The 27,095-nt window shown below is 42.6% G+C and overlaps 1 protein-coding gene across 1 annotated transcript; it reads left to right on the forward strand.

Annotated features, from left to right (window-relative positions):
- Positions 1-1,849: 1,849 nt before the first annotated feature.
- LOC117965881 (butyrophilin subfamily 1 member A1-like) lies at positions 1,850-27,051 on the forward strand. Its single transcript, XM_059014587.1, has 9 exons — positions 1,850-2,034; positions 2,600-2,947; positions 6,543-6,824; positions 8,594-8,701; positions 8,805-8,831; positions 10,422-10,448; positions 11,131-11,160; positions 11,303-11,329; positions 24,909-27,051. The coding sequence occupies exons 1-9, from the start codon at positions 1,962-1,964 to the stop codon at positions 25,460-25,462; spliced, it is 1,476 nt and encodes a 491-aa protein (XP_058870570.1). The 5' UTR covers positions 1,850-1,961; the 3' UTR covers positions 25,463-27,051.
- The last annotated feature ends 44 nt before the right edge of the window (positions 27,052-27,095 follow it).

Raw genomic sequence — 27,095 nt, forward strand, 5'->3', positions numbered from 1 at the left:
TCTCCTTACTTGATGGAGGATAATGTATTGGACATAACTGGAGCTCAATAGCAAGACACTTTGAGACATCCAGCTTCTGAGTTCAGCCTTACTAGTAAGGTTGAAATAGCAGCGGTGTCACCAGGTTTCATAGACACACACAGCAGTACAATACTGGCTGGTTCAGTGTGTAATAGAATACTGGCTGGTTCAGGGTGTAATATAATACTGGCTGGTTCAGTGTGTAATATAATACTGGCTGGTTCAGTGTGTAATAGAATACTGGATGGTTCAGTGTGTAATAGAATACTGGCTGGTTCAGTGTGTAATAGAATACTGGCTGGTTCAATGTGTAATAGAATGCTGGCTGGTTCAGTGTGTAATAGAATACTGGCTGGTTCAGTGTGTAATAGAATACTGGCTGGTTCAATGTGTAATAGAATGCTGGCTGGTTCAGTGTGTAATAGAATACTGGCTGGTTCAGTGTGTAATAGAATACTGGCTGGTTCAGTGTGTAATAGAATACTGGCTGGTTCAGTGTGTAATAGAATACTGGCTGGTTCAGTGTGTAATAGAATACTGGCTGGTTCAATGTGTAATAGAATGCTGGCTGGTTCAGTGTGTAATAGAATACTGGATGGTTCAGTGTGTAATAGAATACTGGATGGTTCAGTGTGTAATAGAATACTGGCTGGTTCAGTGTGTAATAGAATACTGGCTGGTTCAATGTGTAATAGAATGCTGGCTGGTTCAGTGTGTATTACCAGGGAGTAATACCATTGAGAGGTTCTGGGGACAGTGGAGCTCGAGATGGTATTACCTGTGTTAATACACACTGAACCAGACATTATTCTTTTTACCTCTGCTAACACACACTGAACCAGCCAGTATTTTTTGTAACATATGGATTTGAGTCTGATTATCACTTTCCGTTCAGGGGCATTGCAAGAATGTCTGTGTGTGATGCACAGTAGTATTATTTAGGTCTGTCCATATATTATAAAGAAAATAATATGGGACCAAAAATAGAGCTCTGGGGGACACCACAAGTAATAGCAGATGATCCTGATACAGACTCCCCTAAAGAAACACAGTACTGTCTGTTAGATACGACTTAAACCAGTTTAGAACAGTTCCAGTCAGGCCAGCCCAGCTTTTAAGATGCTCAATTAAAATGTCCTGATCCACAGTATCACTGAGGTGTAACAGAACCACAATGGATATAGAGTTAGAGTCTGCACTCATCAGTAAGTCATTCACCACTGTGACAAGGGCAGCCTCTGTACTACGAGCAGATCGAAACCCTGACTGAACTTCTCAAGAACATTGCTACAATCCAGAAATCTGTTGAGTGGATCGGCTACTACCTTCTCAAGAACATTGCTACAATCCAGAAATCTGTTGAGTGGATCAGCTACTACCTTCTCAAGAACATTGCTACAATCCAGAAATCTGTTGAGTGGATCGGCTACTACCTTCTCAAGAACATTGCTACAATCCAGAAATCTGTTGAGTGGATCAGCTACTACCTTCTCAAGAACATTGCTACAATCCAGAAATCTGTTGAGTGGATCGGCTACTACCTTCTCAAGAACATTGCTACAATCCAGAAATCTGTTGAGTGGATCAGCTACTACCTTCTCAAGAACATTGCTACAATCCAGAAATCTGTTGAGTGGATCGGCTACTACCTTCTCAAGAACATTGCTACAATCCAGAAATCGTAGTTGATTGAGTACTACCTTCTCCCAAGAACCTTAGATAAGAATGGCAAGTTAGAAGCTGGTCTAAAAATACAATCTAAGTTGGATATTTTGAGTAAAGGCTTAACCAAAGCAGTTTTGAAGGCAGCTGAACATTCACATAAGAACCACCCCAATGAATGTGATCATTGATATTAATCATCTGATTGCAGATTGTGTTTGGTTTGTTTGTGTCACACAGCTTTAACTAAGAGATCTTTATTGTTATTTTCTAGGAGAATGAAGATGAGATTCCTGGGGAGGACCTGTCTCATTGTCTTGAGTTTGCTACCAGCTGTTTCTACACAGAGAGGTGAGAGGGACTGTAGAAATGAAACTGATCCATTGAGATGCACCCTCTTATTTCTAGGGTTCTGTATATAGCTGCTTGCATCGATGTATGGACTCACAGAACTTAGCTAATAGCTATTAACTATTTCTAATTTTCATTTAACCTCTATTTTATCAGATAAGAATATTGAGAACAAATTATCATTTTACAATGACAATCTGTTCAAGAGACAAACATCACAGCAGTACAAAGGAAACATAGAAAAAAATCTATACAAATATAAAAATAAATAACACATTAACAAGTACATACACCTGCATCAGACAATAGTGAATTCAGATTCCGATTAAAAACATCCTCCGAAACAAAACTCTGTAATTTGATTTGAAATTCATTCCAGTCATAAGCAGCTGCAAACTGAAATGAATTGCACCCAAAAACAAGAGACACTCTGGGAAGAACCAATCTAATAAATTAATCTGATCTTCAATTGTAAACTGAAGCAGAGATATCAGAGCAATGATATTAGAGCACTGATATTAGAGTACTGTTTTGCAATTGTTTTACCTTGTCTTTTCTTTCTCAGATGCATGGCGTGTCGTTGGCTCTGATCATCCTGTCATTGCTGAACCTGGTAATGATGTCATCCTGCCCTGTCACATTTCATCCAGACTCAGTGCTGTGGACATGGAAGTGAGGTGGTACAGGGAGATATTCAACACGCCTGTCCATTTATATATGAACCAAAATGATCAGCCAGGAAGACAGGACAGAGATTACCAAGGCCGCACTGCTCTCCGTCCCTCTGCGCTGGAGAGAGGTGATATCTCTCTGCATCTGAGAGACCTCCGGCCCTCTGATAGAGGCGTCTATACCTGCTTAGCTGATGATGGAAGCTGGAATGAAGAAGGACAGACTGAAGTGATAGTCGCAGGTCAGTAAAGCCAGGTCCACACCTGAGTGATTAGTTGTGCACGAAATTGCACAACTCAGTTGCGAGCAATTGTTGTGTCCACACCTGAGCAATTGCTTGTGCAACAAGGTTCCCAAGTTTAATTTTTTTATGATAACTGAGGTGACAGGTTATTTTACATTTCTTTCCATCTACAAGGTGAAGTAGTTTTTTTTGGTTTTGACAACGTTTTTTTTTTTTTGTCCCGTGTCTACAAGTTTAGAATTGTATTTATTTTATTTAATTTTTGACAACTGAGGTGACACTTTTTTTGGTCAGGTCATAATGTGTCCAGTAATTAACGAGGAAGAGTTGGCTGTTATTATTTTTTCAACTGTTGTTATTTTAAATGCAATATTCCCTAAAGAAAAAAACATAGCCACGTAAAAGCTGGACGAAACCGTTTAATTTTACTGTCTAGTCTAACAAACAAGACAAACAGTACGTTTTTAGATAGACAGACAAACAAACAAAACACTCACAGTTAGTATCACAATACTGGTCCTTTCAGTTCTTAGCATAACCATCACAAGGAACAGATCACCTCACTACGTCCCCTTTTTTACACCGTCCCTCATGACCCCTTGGTTAACGATTGCAACCACTCCTCCAATCCTCCTGGCCATCCAGTCCAGGGTACTCTGTTCCCTTTACACAGCGCCATCACAGGTCAGGAGGGAGATCTAATGCTAAGAATCATTCTTTCTCTGTCACACCAAGTTACAAACATGTCAGTGTGACATGCAGACAGAATGCTGAACAGAAACACAGGCTCTCCCTATACCCTCACAATCTGATATTCTCAATAACTTTTACTTAATAATGTTAATACAGCAGACGCCCGTTAATCCATGTTTCAATAATTCGTGTTTTGATAATCCATGTGGTTTAATACAGTACATTATCAAAATGTACTAGTGCAGAAATCATCTGATCTGTGCGGAAATCAGCGGATCTGTATGGAAGCGGACAGTCAATTTAATTTTATTTAATTAAATTGAGTACAGCAGTGCAAGCCAATGGTACTGTATTGTAGTTACTGAAACCAGTGACAAGCGAGCAGCAAGCAGACTTAGACTCTCTTAGCCTGGCAGCCTGAATACAGATCAGTGACTTTTTTAAACCAGCTCTCTCTGCCTCTGAACAACGCTGATTATGTACAGGATATATTTTGACCGTTGTTGGGACGTTATATTTTATTTGTATTATTGCATTTTTCGAGTTTTCAATTTCTAGTGCAGGGATTTCCCAAACAGTAAACTCAATTTCAGCTAATCTGTGTTTTTCACTCATTCTGGCTCAAATCAGTCCCAATCTGCACAGGTTAACGGGGGTCTACTGTACCAAGTTTCACTCCAATCGATTGAGCAGTTCTCTGGATATATAGAGCAATCTGTGAAGTGTGACGTGCATACAGTACATACGACCGCCTCCCCTAGAGCCCCTTCACAGGGCATAATATAATACAGGGGAGCTGGGATCCTCACAGGACTGGATATGTCAGCACTGACACAGTAACTCTTAATATAATACAGGGGAGCTGGGATCCTCACAGGACTGGATATGTCAGCACTGACACAGTAACTCATAATATAATACAGGGGAGCTGGGATCCTCACAGGACTGGATATGTCAGCACTGACACAGTAACTCATAATATAATACAGGGGAGCTGGGATCCACACAGGACTGGATATGTCAGCACTGACACAGTAACTCATAATATAATACAGGGGAGCTGGGATCCTCACAGGACTGGATATGTCAGCACTGACACAGTAACTCATAATATAATACAGGGGAGCTGGGATCCTCACAGGACTGGATATGTCAGCACTGACACAGTAACTCATAATATAATACAGGGGAGCTGGGATCCTCACAGGACTATGTCAGCACTGACACAGTAACTCATAATATAATACAGGGGAGCTGGGATCCTCACAGGACTGGATATGTCAGCACTGACACAGTAACTCATAATATAATACAGGGGAGCTGGGATCCTCACAGGACTGGATATGTCAGCACTGACACAGTAACTCATAATATAATACAGGGGAGCTGGGATCCTCACAGGACTGGATTTGTTTTTTATGTATTTTTCTGCTGCTTGGTATATATTTGGCTTCCAAATGATTGTCCGTGATCCGCTGCAGTAATGACTGGAGCACTTTTTGATTTGCTTTGGACACTCATTTAGAAATGTGGGTCTAATTTGACTCTAGAGACGATAGATCCATTGAGGTCATACTAAACCCGCCCCGGATGCCCATGTCTACCAATCAGCGAGTAGAGCCCAGTTATTGACTGTTGTCAAGTGTCAATCAATAAATCCTGTCCAGTTCATGATGAGCTTTCTTTTTTAAATTGAAAACGAGCTCATCAGGAACCTGTAACAGTACATATCACTTAATTGGATTTTAGTGCAGGGTGAAAGTTAAGGTGACCAGATTTTTCAGTCCTTAGACTGGGACAGTATGGAAACACTGTGAATAACTTCCAACCTCCAAGCTGTGGGGAAGCTCCAGGGTTTTTAATTTTAACTTTGGCAATGTTTGTTTTAATATCATATTGAAAGTGAATGCAGAGACTCAGGGTTAATAAGATGAAATCATACTCCTTATCTGATCAATTGAAATGTTGTCACTTCTTTACTTATGAAACAAATACTATTTAATCTTCCTTAATATAAGCATAAGCATTAGCCTGTGTAAAATGTGCAGGGGAGTTTTCAGATTGTCAGGAGATGCTTTCTCATTATCATTGATTGGTACTGAAAAACTGCATAGACAAGGCAGGAAATGACATCATACAATTAACATGTTTCAGTGATATCTGTCAGCTTTAAACATGTTAAAAATAACATTTGGAAATAAAGCTACTATTAGAAACTTAAAGGGATTGACCCCACCCCCAGCCCCCCAGTCATTCGAGCCCTGACATTTGCCGTTATTGTTTGACTACTGTAGTGTAACCTGGTCACGCAGTGAGAGTGATGATTCAGACGAGGATAGCCGCCACTTCATTTTAGCAACATGAATAAACCCGCCTACAATTCTGTGATTGGTTGCAAATATGAACGGTGACTGTTCAGTAATTCTCCAGATTTGCACGGCGCTGTGCTGACGCTTTTTAATGCTGCTGGTCGTTCAGCCTTCCCTTCAGTCACATCAAGTGTCATTGTGCTGTAATAAGTTAGATATGGTAGTAGCACAGCAGCCTGCATGCAAATACAATATTCTGTTACCGGCGCGACGATGGTCTGGGAAAAACAAACGGGACGAAATGAGCATCCCAAGAAAGGTTCTGAGGACACTGGGACCAGTGTTCCAAAAGTGGGACCTCCCATCCAAAACGGGACATCTGGTCACCTTAATAAAAGTCCACAAAACAGACCAGTCCGGTGCAGAATGAATTTCACGGGCCCTGTCACGTTTTTCACAGCTGTGAAATGGGTAGGGCCCTACATATAACACAAGGAGACCTGGCTGGTGTGTCTATCTGTGTGTGTCTCACTGTCTCTATTCCCTGACAGTCTATCTGTGTGTGTCTCACTGTCTCTATTCCCTGACAGCACTGGGGACCCAGCCCTCAATCTCTATGGACTCTACACAAGGAGAGCAGTCCCGGCTGGTGTGCAGATCAGAGGGGTGGGACCCTGAACCTGAAGTGATCTGGAGAGACAGGGATGGAAACGATGTGACATCACTGTCCAACACAACACTGCTGAGAGTCAGTCAGGGGCTCCGCAGTGTCAGCAGCTACATCAAAATCAAACAGCAGTCCCACGTGTTCTCCTGTCTGGTTAGAAGTAAAATACCAAAACCAGACTGGGAATCCAAACTCCACATATCCAGTGAGTATCACATGTTTGTGGATTGAGCCTGACTGACACTGACCATAGATTACAGTCATCATGATGGGCCAGTCAATATCTGAATCAAACACATGAACTAGAGGAACAGTCAATATCTGAATCAAACACATGAACTAGTGGACCAGTCAATATCTGAATCGAACACATTTGGGGGTGGTGTTGTGCAGTCCTCTATTTTTAATGTCTGCGGTGTTTGGGGGGGTGTGGCTCAGTGTTGGGAGGGGTGTGTGGAATGCTCACTATGAGGGGGTGTGGCTCAGTGTTGGGAGGGGTGAGTGGAATGCTCACTATGAGGGGTGTGTCTCAGTGTTGGGAGGGGTGTGTGGAATGCTCACTATGAGGGGTGTGGTCAGTGTTGGGAGGGGTGTGTGGAATGCTCACTATGAGGGGTGTGGCTCAGTGTTGGGAGGGGTGAGTGGAATGCTCACTATGAGGGGTGTGTCTCAGTGTTGGGAGGGGTGTGTGGAATGCTCACTATGAGGGGTGTGGTCAGTGTTGGGAGGGGTGTGTGGAATGCTCACTATGAGGGGTGTGGCTCAGTGTTGGGAGGGGTGTGTGGAATGCTCACTATGAGGGGTGTGGTCAGTGTTGGGAGGGGTGTGTGGAATGCTCACTATGAGGGGTGTGGTCAGTGTTGGGAGAGGTGTGTGGAATGCTCACTCTGAGAGGTGTGGTCAGTGTTGGGAGGGGTGTGTGGAATGCTCACTATGAGGGTTGTGGTCAGTGTTGGGAGAGGTGTGTGGAATGCTCACTATGAGAGGTGTGGTCAGTGTTGGGAGGGGTGTGTGGAATGCTCACTATGAGGGGTGTGGTCAGTGTTGGGAGGGGTGTGTGGAATGCTCACTATGAGGGGGTGTGGTTCAGTGTTGGGAGGGGTGTGTGGAATGCTCACTATGAGGGGGTGTGATCTGTGTTGGAAGGGGTGTGTGGAATGCTCACTATGAGGGGTGTGGTCAGTGTTGGGAGGGGTGTGTGGAATGCTCACTATGAGGGGTGTGGTCAGTGTTGGGAGGGGTGTGTGGAATGCTCACTATGAGAGGTGTGGTCAGTGTTGGGAGGGGTGTGTGGAATGCTCACTATGAGGGGTGTGGTCAGTGTTGGGAGAGGTGTGTGGAATGCTTACTATGAGGGGTGTGGTTCAGTGTTGGGAGGGGTGTGTGGAATGCTCACTATGAGGGGTGTGGTCAGTGTTGGGAGGGGTGTGTGGAATGCTCACTATGAGGGGTGTGGTTCAGTGTTGGGAGGGGTGTGTGGAATGCTCACTATGAGGGGTGTGGTCAGTATTGGGAGGGGTGTGTGGAATGCTCACTATGAGGGGTGTGGTCAGTGTTGGGAGGGGTGTGTGGAATGCTCACTATGAGGGGTGTGGGTCAGTGTTGGGAGGGATGTGTGGCTCAGTGTTGGGAGGGGTGTGTGGAATGCTCACTATGAGGGGTGTGGTCAGTGTTGGGGGGGTGTGGAATGCTCACTATGAGGGGTGTGGTCAGTGTTGGAAGGGGTGTGTGGAATGCTCACTATGAGGGGTGTGATCAGTGTTGGGAGGGGTGTGTGGAATGCTCACTATGAGGGGTGTGGCTCAGTGTTGGGAGGGGTGTGGTCAGTGTTGGGAGGGGTATGTGGAATGCTCACTATGAGGGGGTGTGGTCAGTGTTGAGAGGGGTGTGTGGAATGCTCACTATGAGGGGTGTGGTCAGTGTTGGGAGGGGTGTGTGTGTTCCAGTGTGTTGAGCTGCTGTGTTGTTTTCCAGGTGATTTTTTCCCAGGAGTCTCTGGATGGATGGTGGCTTTCTTCTTGACTTTAGCTCTCAGTATTGGAGCCATTCCTCTGCTGGTGATCCAATGGAGAAGAATGGATGGTATGAACTTTATCGTTATCATGAGGCATTTCATATAGCTCTGTGCATTTTAAACATGTCAAACAGGTTTACAATAATATGGACTGTTCTGTTTTTCTTCTAGCCATGGAGAGAAAGCTTGAGCCTATGGGTAAGTAAAGCACTTAATGAAGAGATGCTGAAAACCCATTCCAGGTTTCTGCAGCAGTATCTTAAACTACCACACCCATAAATAAAGACATCCCTGGACCGGAAATTCAGCTCATTAGAAATCATTATAAATAATAAGTAAATAATAATAAATATAATTGTTTTTATACGTTGCAATTGTTATTTTATTGTTTCCAGGACCCTCTTGTAAACGAGACCTGATTAAATAAATTCATAAATTAAATCTCATGGTTAAATAAATTAATCTATTCAAATTTAAATATTAAAAAGTTGGGGTTTTTTTTGGACACAAAGGCTTAAGAATATAAATATTTCCTTATGGAGGGATGTTGAAAATTGTAACAATTTTAGTTTGTATGTTTCATATACTTCACAGATAGCAGATTCATTTTCACATGGACATTCTGTTCATTTAACTGGGTGTGTTTTTCATACTGCAATTTAATCTGTACTGGAGCTGAAATAACCACACACTGTTCTGTCTGATTCATTTGAATCTGTACTGGACCTGAAATAACCACACACTGTTCTGTCTGATTCATTTGAATCTGTACTGGAGCTGAAATAACCACACGCTGTTCTGTCTGATTCATTTTAATCTGTACTGGAGCTGAAATAACCGCACACTGTTCTGTCTGATTCATTTTAATCTGTACTGGAGCTGAAATAACCGCACACTGTTCTGTCTGATTCATTTTAATCTGTACTGGAGCTGAAATAACCACACACTGTTCTGTCTGATTCATTTGAATCTGTACTGGAGCTGAAATAACCACACACTGTTCTGTCTGATTCATTTTAGTCTGTACTGGAGCTGAAATAACCACACACTGTTCTGTCTGATTCATTTTAATCTGTACTGGAGCTGAAATAACCACACACTGTTCTGTCTGATTCATTTTAATCTGTACTGGAGCTGAAATAACCACACACTGTTCTGTCTGATTCATTTTAATCTGTACTGGAGCTGAAATAACCACACACTGTTCAGTCTGATTCATTTTAATCTGTACTGGAGCTGAAATAACCACACACTGTTCTGTCTGATTCATTTTAATCTGTACTGGAGCTGAAATAACCACACACTGTTCTGTCTGATTCATTTTAATCTGTACTGGAGCTGAAATAACCACACACTGTTCTGTCTGATACATTTTAATCTGTACTGAACCTGAAATAACCACACACTGTTCTGTCTGATACATTTTAATCTGTACTGGACCTGAAATAACCACACACTGTTCTGTCTGATTCATTTTAATTTGTACTGGAGCTGAAATAACCACACACTGATCTGTCTGATTCATTTTAATCTGTACTGGACCTGAAATAACCACACACTGTTCTGTCTGATTCATTTTAATCTGTACTGGAGCTGAAATAACCACACACTGTTCTGTCTGATTCATTTTAATCTGTACTGGAGCTGAAATAACCACACACTGTTCTGTCTGATTCATTTTAATCTGTACTGGAGCTGAAATAACCACACACTGTTCTGTCTGATTCATTTTAATCTGTACTGGAGCTGAAATAACCACACACTGTTCTGTCTGATTCATTTTTTTAGCTGCTAAGTGCCTTCGTAAGGAACTTGGTAAGAATTGGTTTTTATTTTCAGAATTACCACAAAGGTTTCTATCCTTCTATCTGTCTGTGTGTCTGTGTTAGCTTTCTATCCTTCTATCTGTCTGTGTGCCTGTGTTAGCTTTCTGTCCTTCTATCTGTCTGTGTGCCTGTGTTAGCTTTCTATCCTTCTATCTGTCTGTGTGTCTGTGTTAGCTTTCTATCCTTCTATCTGTCTGTGTGTCTGTGTTAGCTTTCTATCCTTCTATCTGTCTGTGTGCCTGTGTTAGCTTTCTATCCATCTATCTGTCTGTGTGTCTGTGTTAGCTTTCTATCCTTCTGTCTGTCTGTGTGTCTGTGTTAGCTTTCTATCCTTCTATCTGTCTGTGTGTCTGTGTTAGCTTTCTATCCTTCTATCTGTCTGTGTGCCAGTGTTAGCTTTCTATCCTTCTATCTGTCTGTGTGTCTGTGTTAGCTTTCTATCCTATGTGTCTGTGTGCCTGTGTTAGCTTTCTATCCTTCTGTCGAGTCCAGTGCACTACTCCATGTGTCCATGCAGACCATTTCTCTACTGGACCTGCTCAAGGATATCTCATATCAGTCACAGTTAGACTAGCTGTTTAATACACAGTGTGATCTGTTATTCAAAGTTATTCAATAGATGATTTTACACCTAACTGTTCAGAATGTAATCCAGCTCTCTTCTTTGACAGAGTCTATGAGCCGTGAGGTCCCTAAATCAGGTATGTAGAGTGTGTTTAAATCCACAGCCTGACTCACCCCAGCACAGCCCTGCCGGTTAGTGTGTGCTGCACATCTTCTGAACTGTAGAAAGTACAGGAGGAGTGATTGTAAAATAATGCTCTCTTTATTTCTGTGTTCTAGAATTGAAGTGGATCCTCAGCTCAGCAGGTATGTGTCTCTTCAATGGATTCCTTTCACAGTGGAGGGTAAAAGAATAGCGAGGAGCCCCGTCTCACTCACTGTGTTTGCATCTATATTTACACTATGCCCCATTTAAACCTCTGTGCACTCCCAGCTCAGCTAATGCCAGCCTCGTGTGCCTCCCAAAGGTAACACATATATTTACATAGTATTACCCATTTATACAGTTGGGTTTTTACTGGAGCAATCTAGGTAAAGTACCTTGCTCAAGGGTAGAACATCAGTGTCCCCCACCTGGGATTGAACCCACGACCCCCCGGTCAAGAGTCCAGAGCCCTAACCACTACTCCACACTGCTGCCCCGCGCTGTGTGTGTGTGTGTCTGTGTGTGTGTGAGTGTCTGTGTCTCTGTGTGTCAGTGTCTCTGTGTCAGTGTGTGTGTGTCAGTGAGTGTGTGTCAGTGTGTGTGTCTCTGTGTGTCAGTGTGTGTGTCTGTGTCAGTGTGTGTGTCTCTGTGTGTCAGTGTGTGTGTCTGTGTCAGTGTGTGTCAGTGTGTGTGTCTCTGTGTGTCAGTGTGTGTGTCTGTGTCAGTGTGTGTCAATGTGTGTGTCAGTGTGTGTCTGTGTGTCAGTGTGTGTGTGTCAGTGTGTGTGTGTCTCTGTGTGTCATTGTGTGTGTGTGTCCGTGCGTGTGTGTGTGTCCGTGTGTGTGTGTCCGTGCGTGTGTGTGTGTCAGTGTGTGTGTGTCTATGTGTGTCAGTGTGTGTGTGTGTGTGTCAGTGTGTGTGTGTGTGTGTGTGTGTGTCAGTGTCAGTGTGTGTGTTTGATTGCGTGCAGCTGCAGGGCAGGAGATGACGATTGAGACAAGATACTGAACAGACATCTGAGATATTGTTATTCTATACTTTTTTATTTTGTGTCCTGTTTTGAAAATGTTTTCCGGACGGAGATGGACGGAGGTGTAAGTAATCTAAATGACCTGCCCGCATCGGATACATATATATATATATATATATATATATATATATATATATATATATACAGTACTGTGCAAAAGTTTTAGGCAGGTGTGAAAAAATGCTGTAAAGTAAGAATGCTTTCAAAAATAGACATGTTAATAGATTATATTTATCAATTAACTAAATGCAAAGCGAGTGAACAGAAGAAAAATCTAAATCAAATCCATATTTGGTGTGACCACCCTTTGCCTTCAAAACAGCATCAATTCTTCTAGGTACACTTGCACAAAGTCAGGGATTTTGTAGGCATATAGTCAGGTGTATGATTAAACAATTATACCAAACAGGTGCTAATGATCATCAATTCAATATGTAGGTTGAAACACAATCATTAACTGAAACAGAAACAGCTGTGTAGGAGGAATAAAACTGGGTGAGAAACAGCCAAACTCAGCTAACAAGGTGAGGTTGCTGAAGACAGTTTACTGTCAAAAGTCATACACCATGGCAAGACTGAGCACAGCAACAAGACACAAGGTATTTATACTGTATCAGCCAGGTCTCTCCCAGGCAGGAATTTCAAGGCAGACAGGGGTTTCCAGATCTGCTGTCCAAGCTCTTTTGAAGAAACACAAAGAAACGGGCAACATTGAGGACCGTAGATGCAGTGGTCGGCCAAGGAAACTTACTGCAGCAGATGAAAGACACATCATGCTTACTTCCCTTCGTAATCGGAAGATGTCCAGCAGTGCCATCAGCTCAGAATTGGCAGAAAACAGTGGGACCCTGGTACACCCATCTACTGTCCGGAGAAGTCTGGTCAGAAGTGGCCTTCATGGAAGACTTGCGGCCAAAAAGCCATACCTCCGACGTGGAAACAAGGCCAAGCGACTCAACTATGCATGAAAACACAGGAACTGGGGTGCAGAAAAATGGCAGCAGGTGCTCTGGACTGACGAGTCAAAATTTGAAATATTTGGCTGTAGCAGAAGGCAGTTTGTTTGCCGAAGGGCTGGAGAGCGGTACACGAATGAGTGTCTGCAGGCAACAGTGAAGCATGGTGGAGGTTCCTTGCAAGTTTGGGGCTGCATTTCTGCAAATGGAGTTGGGGATTTGGTCAGAATTAATGGTCTCCTCAATGCTGAGAAGTACAGGCAGATACTTATCCATCATGCAATACCATCAGGGAGGCATCTGATTGGCCCCAAATTTATTCTGCAGCATGACAACGACCCCAAACATACAGCGAAAGTCATTAAGAACTATCTTCAGCGTAAAGAACAAGGAGTCCTGGAAGTGATGGTATGGTCCCCACAGAGCCCTGATCTCAGCATCATCGAGTCTGTCTGGGATTACATGAAGAGAGAGAAGCAACTGAGGCTGCCTAAATCCACAGATGAACTGTGGTTAGTTCTCCAAGATGTTTGGGCCAACCTACCTGCCGAGTTCCTTCAAAAACTGTGTGCAAGTGTACCTAGAAGAATTGATGCTGTTTTGAAGGCAAAGGGTGGTCATACCAAATATTGATTCGATCACTCGGTTCACTCAGTTTGCATTTTGTTAATTGATAAATATAAACTATTAACATGTCTATTTTTGAAAGCATTCTTTACAGCATTTTTTCACACCTGCCTAAAACTTTTGCACAGTACTGTATATATATATATATATATATATATATATATATATATATATATATATATATATATATATATATATATCCAGTCAGCGCGCTGGTATATGTTACGTGACTCGGTCTGCTCCAGTGGACACTACAACAGCCAAAATATAAGTATTTATATTGAAGGCTATGGGTTTTTTTTAAGCTACACACTTTAATTACAAGCTACTGTACTCTGCTCACCAACATTCACATTTTGTTATCTTGTTGTTAACTTTATTAAAACTCGAATACAATAGTTATTATCACTGACTCAGATTAAACTGACTGTAGCCGCTATGGTGTGTATAAACGTAGCATGTTAACATCGCTTTTTTCATTTCTTTTAATGTGATTAATAACATGTACCGGTAATTTTATTTTAAATGTGTGGTGCAGCAGCAGTCTCGGGTCCACACCGTCAGCCGAGTGTAGATATACTGTTTACATCCTCGCTGTATCTGGCCTTCATTATACGATTAAATAGTGATTTTAAAAACTCAAACTGATGCTCATGTTGGCTCGTACAGCTCTATGCAACCGGCACGGCAAAAAAAACAAAAACATTGACGTGTTTTTTTAATAAGGAACCAAGATTTAAATGAACATTTGCAAATGAAACAAAACTGAAACTTTGATGTGCTTTTTTATGGTAGTAGTGACAAATACTGTAATAAAGAAAATCAAAGAATAAAAACAGTACTAATATTATTAATAATTTAGCTAATGCCTTTACCCAGGGTGACTTCCTTAACTTACTCCAGCAGCTTGTTCTTTTTGGGTTGTCCTTTTACTATAGCGAACAAAAGGCTTTGGATCCAAACAGGGTTGTTCTAGCGAGGGTGTGCTGTATTCAGTGTTTGACTTGTATGTTTAATATACCACACTCGCACATTTGTCATTTCATTTCTGTTGTTTTTCACCTCCCATAGTGTTCAACATTTAACAGAGGATATAAAGAAGTTTGGATCAGAATCCAATATCATCCCTTACAGAAAAGTACTATACTGCAATTAATCTTGTGTCTGGTTTTAGTATACTATTGGTACCATTATACTATCCTATTTTGGCACAAGTATACTTGCAGTATACAACTTTTTATATTCTCTTTGTAAATAATGCAACATAGTTCTCAAATATTGGACATTTCTTATATTGTATCTTACTTCTCTTTTGCAAACCTGCATTGTCTCTTGCTAGATATGCAGCTCCAGATTCTAACAAATACTTATAGAAAACCAGGAGCAACTTCTGCTCTGGATCAAAAAGATATGCTCTGCGGCTGCCCGTCTATGTGGATAACTAACTAAAAACTAGTAGAAACTAAAACACAAGCCTAGGACAAGCAAATGGAAGTCTGGAAAAAGAATGGAATTTTGATGTTGGAAAAAGTGTATGAACCCTGTGTTTAGTTATAATGCCCCAGATTGTGAACTCACTGTGAAGTGAAGATCACATGTAGACACTGCAGGGCTCCATATGTTACACTTTGACATGCATCTAGAGAACTGCTGATCTGATTGTGATGAAACTTGGTACAGACATTCTTTCTACACATTATTAAGAGTGTCACAATCTGGAGCCTGTCTGCACCTCTCCTCTCATGAGTGTACCCCTCCCTCTATCCTTCTCTCCTCTCCTCTCCTCTTCTCCTCAGTGGGGATGCATATCCCAGTGTATAGTCGAGGCTGGGCTTCTGATTGTCAGTGTTTTACCCGACTTTTCTACTCTGCTTTAAGAATTCATCGGATCCCTGTGAAGCAGTTTGTGTCTCTCAATCACAACTGAGAAACGTGTTCATAGTAAACTTGATTCATTCTGTGAAACAACTAAATGGGCTTTTCAATCAGCCAAGCCTTCATTTTCATTACAAGCAGGACGTGCAAACGAGATCGCGACATGTTAATAAGAGACTCCTCTTTATTAAAGCTAGAATGAACAATACAGTATTTTATGCTGGACTCACTTTATTACAATCGCTGTGCGTGACTGTATTGACATTAATAAAGAGGAGTCGCTTCTTCTTTGCAATGAAAAAGTAAGACTTACGATTTAAAAGCCCATTTAGTAGAAAAAAAACGTAAATTCAATCAGTTGTACAGTTGTGATTTGAAGCACGAATTGCTTAAATTCTTAAGGAGATGAGAAGTCGGGGTGAAAAACAGAAATCCAAAAGCCCTAATTATGTATATGTGCATCTGCCCCTCCCTCATACCCTCCCTCTCTCCTCTCCCCTCCCTCCCTCCCTCTTCTCCTGTCTGTCATACACTCCTCTCTCCCTCTTCTCTCTCCTTTTCTCCCCTCCCTCCCTCTCCCCCTCTCCTCTCCTCTCCTCCCTCTCCTCTTTTCCTCTCCTCTCTCCCCTCCCTCCATCTCCCTCTCTCCTCTCCCTCCCTTCCTCACTCTCCTCTTTCCCTCTCCCCCTCTCCCCTCCCTTGCTCTCTCTCCTCTCTCTCCCTCCCTCTCTCCTCCTCCCTCTATTCAAATTCAAAGGTGCTTTATTGACATGACTAACATTGGCAGTATTGCCAAAGCATTTACACAGTACAATAACAGTTAATAATAACAGTAACAATAAGAATTATAATAAACATGAAACTACAGCATTTATAAACATTATGAACATCTATTTAAATGCAAATAGTAAATAGAACAAGACACAGACACTGAATTAAACATTGAAACACTGAATACTGAATAACCCCCTGTGACAGTCTGGCTGAGTGCTGACATCAGAACCAGGAGATGAATAACACAGACAGGACAGATGAAATGGTAAATGCGCTTGCTTGCACCGGTTTATTGTAAATAAAAAGGTTGAACAAAACAGAAAAACGTAAATAGATGAACAAGACAGACAGACAGACAGACGGTGGACGAACACTAAACGGGTACGCTGCTGGTGCTTCCAGCACTCGGAGCAATTATTTATTTTCGTACTTTTTTTATTCTCCTCTCCACACCCGTTCTCCACTCACGAACACACAACCCCGAGTGAGTGAAACGTGCATCTATATATACTGTTGTGCCAGGATTCAAATAATAATTAATTATTCACTTGAATCCCAGCACGTGAATTAATTATGTGCAACCTCGTGCTCACATATTAAGTACTTTAAATGCACGTGAAGTGAAGTGCAATCCTCGTGCCTAAATACAATTATACATTTTAAACACTCGTGCTCATTACCCACATTATATCCTGTGTACCAACTACAATACACCAACATTAACACACAACACACAAATACACACAGGGGCGGGGCACATTGCCACACCCCCCTCCCTCCCTAGCAGTGCCTCCCCCTGTGCAGAGTGTTCACTGTGTGTCCCTCAGGCTGTGACAGGCGCACACATACTGGGCAGCCAGTGGGGCTGTGTGTCCCGCTCCCAGGAGGACTGCCAGTTTATCTGGGTCAGTCAATTGTGGGAAGTGTGGGAGGGAAATAGTCATTTTTTAAGGAATGTGTCCCTTGTTTGGTTGTATTTCTCACAGTGTAGGAGAAAGTGCATCTCTGTGTCGATCTCTCCTGTCTCACAGTGACCACAGAGCCTGTTCTCTCTGGGTAGCCAGGTCTGCCTGTGTCGGCCTTTTTCAATGGCCAGGCTGTGGTCACTGAGCCTGTACTTGGTCAGGATCTGCCTCTGCTTTGTATCTCTGACAGTGAAGAGATCCCCTCCAGAGTAAAGTCTCTTTTTAGGGCTCGATAGCAATCCAGTTTATTTGGGGTTTTTGTTTCTTTGTCCCAATGTTCCAGATAGGTGTTTTTGATTTGTGTTACAGTTTGGTTGACTCTGATTGGCAGTGCTGTAGCAGAGCTGTCCTGAAGCTGGTTAGTGTTAGTGTGGGTTAGTGTAGTGAGCTTCAGGACCAGCTGGATGAGGAGACTCTTTTCTGGGCTGAGCTCTTGGGTTAGAAGGGCCTTGTACTGGAGGGAGTCTGGCTCTCTTCTGTTTAGATGCATCCAGAATTGTAGTGCTCTTTTTTGCATGCAGGTGAGCAGTGGGTAGCGGCCTAATTCAGCCCTGCATGCATGGTTTGGTGTTTTCTGCTCTACCTGTAATATGTTTTTGCAGAATTCAGCATGCAGGGTTTCTACTGGATGTTTATCCCATTTTATATAATCTTGTTGACTGACTGGACTCCATACCTCACTTCCATATAGCACAATGGGATGGATAACTCTTGCCAGATTCTGACAGGTAGATTTATTTTATAAAGCCTCCTTTTGATGGCATAAAAAGCTCTGCAGGCTTTTTTCTTTTAGTGCATTCACTGCCAGGTTAAAGCTCCCTGACGCACTGATGGTCAGGCCTAGGTATGTATATTGTGTGGTGTGTTCTAGGGTGGTGTTGTGTAGAGTGAAGTGGGACCTGCTTCTCTGAGATCTGCCCTTTTTAAGATCATAATTCTGGTCTTTTTCATGTTTGCTAATTCACTGATGTAAATATTGAACAGTGTTGGACTCAGACTGCAGCCCTGTCTCACTCCACGACCCTGTGTGAAGAATTCTGTTCTTTTGTTGCCAATTTTTATTCCGCACTTGTTTTCTGAGTACATTGACTTTATTCTGTCGTACATTTTACCCCCTACACCACGTTGTAGAATTTTTATCATTTAAACCTTCATGCCAAATGGAATCAAATGCTTTTTTAAAGTCTGTAAAACAAGAGAAAATGTTTCCTTTATTTTGTTGTTGTACATGTTTGTTGATTAGGGTGTGGAGGGTGTAAATATGGTCATTGGTAATTTGGTAGAAATCCAATCTGACTCTTACTCAGGACACTGTGTTCGGTAAGGAAGGCCAGTATTCGGGTATTGATGATACTGCAGAATACCTTCCCCAGGTTGCTGCTCACACAGATGCCTCGGTAGTTGTTGGGGTTGAATTTGTCTCCACTTTCGTAAATTGGGGATATAAGCCCTTGGTTCCAGATGTCAGGGAAGCAGCCTTCCTGTAGTACCAGGTTGAATAATTTAAGCAGGGCCTCCTACAGCTCAGGGCTGCTGTGTTTGAGCATCTCGGTGCTGATGCTGTCGGGTCACAGGCTTTCCTGGGTTTGAGTCCCTGGAGCTTCTCTGCTAGCTCCTGTGGGGAGATTGGGAAGTCCAGTGGATTCTGGTTGTCTTTAATAGATAGTTCTAATGATTTAAGTTTTTCCTGAATTAAATTTTGCTCTGTTGTAAAATCCTCTTGTAGGGTTTCTTTGTAAAGATTTTCATTTTGTATTGTCAGTTCTTGTTTCTGTGTGGAGTTCATATTATTCCACATTCCCAGAACTGATTTTGGTTAATAGATTCCTCCGTGTCTGTGAGGGTTGTGTTCATGTGTTTCTCTTTGTTCTGTTTCAGGGTGTGTTTGTGTTGCTTTAGGGTCTCGCAGTACCTGAGGTGTAAATCTGGCTTGTGTGGCTGATGATGTTTTTGATTTGATTCTTGTCTTAGTTTTTTCCTTATTGTTTCACATTCATCATCAAACCATTTTTCTTTGGGTTTGTGCTCCTGATTGTTTTTTACTTGTTCATTTTTTGAGATTTGCCTTGCTTGCTGTTTGTTCTAATATTTCATTCATGTGTTTAACTGCCAGATTTACTCCTCTCACATTAAGCTGGCACTGTGTGATTTGGAAGGTGTCAGTAAGGTTAGTGATTTCAGGAGAGCCAGTTGCTTTATCGAATTCCTCTGTGCCGTTTGGAGCTCATTTATAAGTATGGTTCAGATGGTACAGCTTGCATGGCTGTATTAGTGTGTTACTGGGCTATGCTGTTCTTTGTAGGAACACAGTAATTTGACTGTGGTCTGACAGAGGTGTTTGTGGCCTGACAGTGAATGCATTAATAAAGGAGGGGTCCAGGTCAGTGATGGCGTAATCAACTACGCTAGTCCCAAGAGCTGAGCAGTATGTGAATCTACCTAAAGAGTCCCCTCTGATACTGCCATTAATGATGTACAGACCCCAGGCTTGAAAGAGATGCACTAACTGCCTACCATTTGTGTTCACAATACAATCAGGGTTGTTTCTGTGGATTGAGGTAGGTGTGAGGTACAGAGGGGTTTGTCCAAATACATGGCTGTTACCTTGTGTGCTTCTAAAGTCAGGCTCTGTTCCTGTTCTGGTGTTGAAATCCCCACAGAGCAGCACATTTGCCTGGGTCTGGAAATGGCTGATCTCTGTGTGGAGGGTATGAAAATATTCCTCATTGTAGTTTGTAGGGCTGTAAATCTACTTACTTTAATTGACTACACGTTTAAACCCATTGTTAATCGTTTAAACGGCCATAAATTTAATGTTTCACTCATTTCATATTTTTATATTTTGCTTCCACTATTTTAAGTCGTATTTTAACCTCGGTTTGTTATTCAAAGTGCGTACTAATGGTAAACATAAAAGCATAAAGAGGACTGTACGTTTGCACTAAAATGTAATCTATTTTAATAGCATGAAAAAACATTCCTACTCGATTTTACAACGTACCATTTCTGCAGAAGCTCCATAAAAAGCGTGTGTGTAACATCGAAAAAACATTAAAAAAACAACTCTATTTAAATTAAACTTAAAACACGGTGACAAGACCACATTTTTTGTTTAATTCACTTGTATATTGTTGGCAGGAAACAAAACATGTCCAGAACCAAATAACTTTATGTATTTTCATTAAAAATCGAAGCCGTTGTTTGATACAATACTCGTTCCCAGCGTCCCTCCCCTTCACAACGGCGCATGAGCATTCACATGAAAAAATAAAGACTTCATTTCCCAGCGTCCCTCCCCTTCACAATGGCGCTTGCGCATTCACATGAAAAAATAAATACTTCATTTCCCAGCGTCCCTCCCCTTCACAGCGGCGCATGAGCATTCACATGAAAAAATAAAGACTTCATTTCCCAGCGTCCCTCCCCTTCACAGCGGCGCATGAGCATTCACATGAAAAAATAAAGACTTCATTTCCCAGCGTCCCTCCCCTTCACAGCGGCGCATGAGCATTCACATGAAAAAATAAAGACTTCATTTCCCAGCGTCCCTCCCCTTCACAGCGGTGCCTGCGCATTCACATGAAAAAATAAAGACTTCATTTCCCAGCGTCCCTCTCTTTCACGGCTTCTCGGTTCAGCTCGCTTGAATAATTAAAAGCTGTTCTGTAATTGCAGATGTCCTGTTGAACACACACAATAAAATATGGACAGATAAAAAGGTGTGCGCACTTTGTAACAGGCATCTTATTCACCGTTCTTTTTATAAATAAATAAACAGTAGCTGCATGTTTTTCTTTTCCAGTGTGTTCCAGTGTTTTACTGTGGCGTGAATGGAGCCGTGAGGTGCCTTAATCACACAAGCTATTCACTTTACTGAAATAATGTACAGTACTAACACTAGGGCCCTATGGAATCACACAGGCTATTCACTTTACTGAAATAATGTACAGTACTAACACTAGGGCCCTATGGAATCACACAGGCTATTCACTTTACTGAAATAATGTACAGCACTAACACTAGGGCCCTATGGAATCACACAGGCTATTCACTTTACTGAAATAATGTGCAGTACTAACACTAGGGCCCTATGGAATCACACAGGCTATTCACTTTACTGAAATAATGTACAGGACTAACACTAGGGCCCTATGGAATCACACAGGCTATTCACTTTACTGAAATAATGTACAGTACTAACACAAGGACCCTATGGAATCACACAGGCTATTCACTTTACTGAAATAATGTACAGGACTAACACTAGGGCCCTATGGAATCACACAGGCTATTCACTTTACTGAAATAATGTACAATACTAACACTAGGGCCCTATGGAATCACACAGGCTATTCACTTTACTGAAATAATGTACAGCACTAACACTAGGGCCCTATGGAATCACACAGGCTATTCACTTTACTGAAATAATGTACAGTACTAACACTAGGGCCCTATGGAATCACACAGGCTATTCACTTTACTGAAATAATGTACAGGACTAACACTAGGGCCCTATGGAATCACACAGGCTATTCACTTTACTGAAATAATGTACAATACTAACACTAGGGCCCTATGGAATCACACAGGCTATTCACTTTACTGAAATAATGTACAATACTAACACTAGGGCCCTATGGAATCACACAGGCTATTCACTTTACTGAAATAATGTACAGTACTAACACTAGGGCCCTATGGAATCACACAGGCTATTCACTTTACTGAAATAATGTACAATACTAACACTAGGGCCCTATGGAATCACACAGGCTATTCACTTTACTGAAATAATGTACAGTACTAACACTAGGGCCCTAGGGAACTGGTGTTATTTTGTTCTGATTCCCTTTTTTCTGATTTCCGTTTTTACCGTTTTAAAAAAATGTAATTCAGTTAATTTAAATGAACTTATTCACACCGCGGGCAAGGTGAACAACACAAAACCATAAACCTACAGGCTTCTACTCTTTCCATTTGGTTTTCGTTCGTCTTCATTGGATTGAGTATTGTTTTATCTAATGGTATTGAAAAATAGTATTGTTAACTTTAAAAATAGTTTTGTTGTTTTAGTGCAGTGTGGGACGCTCCAAAGCAAACAGAAGGGCATGTTTCATAACTTTCAGTTTTGAACTTGATCAATTCTATATTACTGCTATACCCATGGTTTCACTACCATAAATCTTCTCTGTGTGAACACTGGGATCGTATTGTTCAAAGTGACTGCTGTAATAGCAGTCTGTGTGAGGAGTACTTTTTGTCTTGTAATACAGACGTTAAAAATAGTCTGCAACGTTGTCTGGTTGTATGCTGCGCTGGGGGGGGGGGGCTGGCTGTATCCTTGAGGGATTTATCAAAGACCCGGACGCCTTCCTGGTTGAGGTGCACTCTGTCGTACAGCTGCCAGGGGCTCAGTGTGGGGGGGTGTGCCAGGTGGACACTGGGCATCAGAGCACAGCCCCGGACGATCTCAGCATTGATATTACTGGTGATGTGTGGGGGGGGGGTGTCTGCTCTGTGGAAATGACAACTCTGGAGTGTGAACTCCTGCGTGGCTCTCTCTGACACCTTCCTCACTGCTTTGGCCACGTCTCCGTGCTGGCCCAGGGCATTGGTGCCGGTATGCATGGCGATGTGTCGGGGGCTCCCCAGGCTGGTTTGGTTCAGTAGCTGCAGGGCTCTCTAACAGCCTTTTCACACGAGCACACCAGAGCCGAGCCGAGCCCTCGCGGTACGGCTAGTTTCACACGGGTCATTTTGTCGAGCCGAACCGGAACCGTGAAACTCTGGCCTCGCGAGATATCTGGCACTGGCTCTGTGCTGAGCAAGGCTGGGGGCGCGGTTAACTCGTACTGCCTGAAACGATAGAGTCTACCAAAAGATTTCACAGGGATTGAGAAATATGAGACTAAACTGCAGCGCGAAACAGTGCTGTGAAAAAATAAAAATAATAAAACAGGATTAAAAATAAATAAAAGATCATAACAATAAAAAAGTCAGACCTGCAGCGACCGGCGCCGATGTGTTGAATTCAGAGACTTGTCTTCTGGAAAGTATTTCTCCTTTAAATTGTTTAACGCTGACAGGGATCATTTCAAACAGAGACAAATCAAACCTTACAGTGTGTGAACTGCAAGGTCTGCTGCTGCTTCATTAATTGGGTTCCATGTATTTATCAGCAACGCTATATATTGTGTGGCATAAATTAATATTAAATAGATATGCAATTGATATTAAATGAATGTTAAATTAATATTTAATAAATGTGCAATAGCTGGTTTCTTGCTAAATGTTACCCAAATATCGATTGAAAATGTAATGGCACGTCACGGCCATTTATATCACGTTTTGTTAGTGTTGAAAACATGTAATAATTTCCCCTTATTGAAAATACAGTTAATCTGACTTGAATGTCAATGGAAAGTAACAAGGAATAATTGAACGTAAATTCAATATGCAATTTAACATTCATTTAATATCAGTTTAATATTAATTTATGCCACGTAATATAAAGCATTATCATGTTTTCTAATGAATAAAGTGATCAGTAATCGCGCAGATTATTTTGTGGTTACTTTATAAACCAGACCTTAACAGAAAATAAATCAATAAAGAAATAAGCTCCGTATATTGGAAATGTGCAAAGTATCTGAAAATCACATTCAATTCGGTCATTTAAAAAAATCCCATCTATTAACATTGCATGTATAAAAACAAGCTGTACAGAAAAATCTCTTTAATGTTTCGTTTAGATTTTGTTTTTAATAGGCCTGCTTTAAATCTATTTTTCTGACGTGTTTACTGACATTTTTAAATACTATCTGTAACTTTTTAAAGTTATTATTAGTAGTAGTTAATCTAACTTTAATAATATGAAATGAAATTATTCGGTTTGTATTTGCAGTCAGCAGCATGTGAAACACAAACCCATATTTGTGTATTCCTGTGAAATCTTTTGGTAGACTTTATCGTTTCGGACAGTCCGACCTCGGGATCCATTCTCAAAACAAATCCACAGCACTCCTCTGTGCGCGCGTGTCCGTGGAATCTGACGTCACGTTCCACAGGCAGCTTCTTCTTTGAGCTGCAGTGTGAACACACCCACGCTGGGGGGGCTCGGCTCGGGTCCGGCTCGGCTCGGCTCGGCTCGGCTCGGGTGTGCTAGTCTGAAAAGGCTGAGATGTTTGGGCTCCAGATCTTGTTCACTCGCCGGTCACGGAAGAGCCTCCGTCAGGGTTTTCTCTCACACTTTCAGTTTGTGTTGTTCTTCTCCCCTCTTCAGGATCGCGTATCTCGCGGCTCATTGCGTTCACTGCGGTTTCCATGACAACAGAACACTGCTACAGTTCAAAATTCGAAAAACTGCTACAATTCCAACTGCGATTCTTTGTGTAAATAATAATAATAATAATAATAATAATAATAATAATAATAATAATAATAATAATAATAATAATAATAATAATAATGATGATGATGATGATGATGATGTCTCCTCTCTGCTCCCCAGTTGATGTGACTCTGGACCCTGATATAGCACACCCCCGGCTCACCCTGTCTGATGAGGAGAAACGAGTGAGACGGGGATGGACAGGGCAGGATCTCCCTGACACTCCAGAGAGATTTGATTGGTGGCCCTGTGTGCTGGGCAGGGAGAGCTTCACCTCGGGGAGACGCTACTGGCAGGTGCAGGTGGGGGGGAATACAGACTGGAGATTAGGAGTCAGCAGAGAGTCTGCCAAGAGGAAGGGGAAGATCAGCATGACTCCCCAGCAGGGTTACTGGACTGTGCAGTGGGATGAAGATGAAGATGAGTTCACTGCTCTCACTGACCCCCAGACCCCCCTCCCCCAGAGCCTGAGGCCCCAGAATCTGGGGGTGTATCTGGATTATGAGGAAGGGCAGCTCTCCTTTTACAATGTGGAGACCAGATCTCACATCTACACTTTCTCTGACATGGAGTTCAAGCCCAATGAGAAACTCTATCCACTCTTCTATACTTACAGTTACACAGACCTTGTGCTGGAGTCCCCTGACCCTGACCCTGTCAGCACTGCAGATTAAACACACATTGCTGTCTGAACCACGAAACTATTCAAACAGCTCAGACAATCTCCTCTTCACTTTCACTGACACTCTCTCTGCACTCTTCTGGGCTGATGAGAAGAAATCCTCTCTTCCACCCTCTTACCCTGAGCCCCTCCTCTTTATTTCTCTACACCCCCTTTCCTACTCTCCCTTCCTGTCTCCCTCTCTCTTTCCCCTCCACCTCTCCATCTCCAGATCCCTCTTTCTCTCCTCTCCCCTTCTCCTCTCTGCCTCCTCTATGGCTCTCCCCTCCTCTTTCTCTCTCCCTTCCCTCTGATATGCTAATCCCCTCCCTTTCCCACTCTCCCTCTCTCCTCCATCCTCTCTACTCTCCCTCTCTCCTCTATCCTCTCTACTCTCCCTCTCCACCCTGCCCTCTCTACTCTCCCTCTCTCCTCCATCCTCTCTACTATCCCCCTCTCCTCCATCCTCTCTACTCTCCCCCTCTTCTCCATCCTCTCTACTCTCCCTCTCTTCACCCTGCCCTCTCTACTCTCCCTCTCTCCTCCATCCTCTCTACTCTCCCTCTCTCCACCCTGCCTTCTCTACTCTCCCTCTCTCCTCCACCCTCTCTACTCTCCCTCTCTCCTCCATCCTCTCTACTCTCCCCCTCTCCTCCATCCTCTCTACTCTCCCTCTCTTCACCCTGCCCTCTCTACTCTCCCTCTCTCCTCCATCCTCTCTACTCTCCCTCTCTCCACCCTGCCTTCTCTACTCTCCCTCTCTCCTCCATCCTCTCTACTCTCCCTCTCTCCACCCTGCCTTCTCTACTCTCCCTCTCTCCTCCATCCTCTCTACTCTCCCTCTCTCCACCCTGCCTTCTCTACTCTCCCTCTCTCCTCCATCCTCTCTACTCTCCCTCTCTCCTCCTTCCTCTCTACTCTCCCTCTCTCCACCCTGCCTTCTCTACTCTCCCTCTCTCCTCCATCCTCTCTACTCTCCCTCTCTCCACCCTGCCTTCTCTACTCTCCCTCTCTCCTCCATCCTCTCTACTCTCCCTCTCTCCTCCATCCTCTCTACTCTCCCTCTCTCCTCCCTGCCTTCTCTACTCTCCCTCTCTCCTCCATCCTCTCTACTCTCCCTCTCCTCCATCCTCTCTACTCTCCCTCTCTCCACCCTGCCTTCTCTACTCTCACTCTCTCCACCCTGCCCTCTCTACTCTCCCTCACTCCTCCATCCTCTCTCCTCTCCCTCTCTCCTCCATCCTCTCTACTCTCCCTCTCTCCTCCCTGCCCTCTACTCTCCCTCTCTCCTTTCTCCTCCCTCTCCCTCTCTCCTCCCTCCCCCCTCTAATTTTGTACTGTGATATTTTGTAACAGCTGTAAGTCTCCCTGGATAAGGGCGTCTGCTAATAAATAAATAATGATAAAAGACTTTCTAGACAATAGATGAATGCATTATTTTCCATGTAATCAATATTTACACTGAAGCTGAGATGCTCCCTGAATATTATTCATTGCTAAACTCAGTGAACTGATTTCTGCTATTTTGATATGAATCTTCTGTTCTGTTTTTGTAGCGCATCTATTTTCTATCTTTCTTGATAAAATGTATAAAAGATATAACGGTGTTGTGTGATTTACTGCTCAATTGTTTACCTCGGCAATCT

The sequence above is a fragment of the Acipenser ruthenus genome, chromosome 48 (assembly GCF_902713425.1).
Source record: "Acipenser ruthenus chromosome 48, fAciRut3.2 maternal haplotype, whole genome shotgun sequence".
Taxonomy (NCBI): domain Eukaryota; kingdom Metazoa; phylum Chordata; class Actinopteri; order Acipenseriformes; family Acipenseridae; genus Acipenser; species Acipenser ruthenus.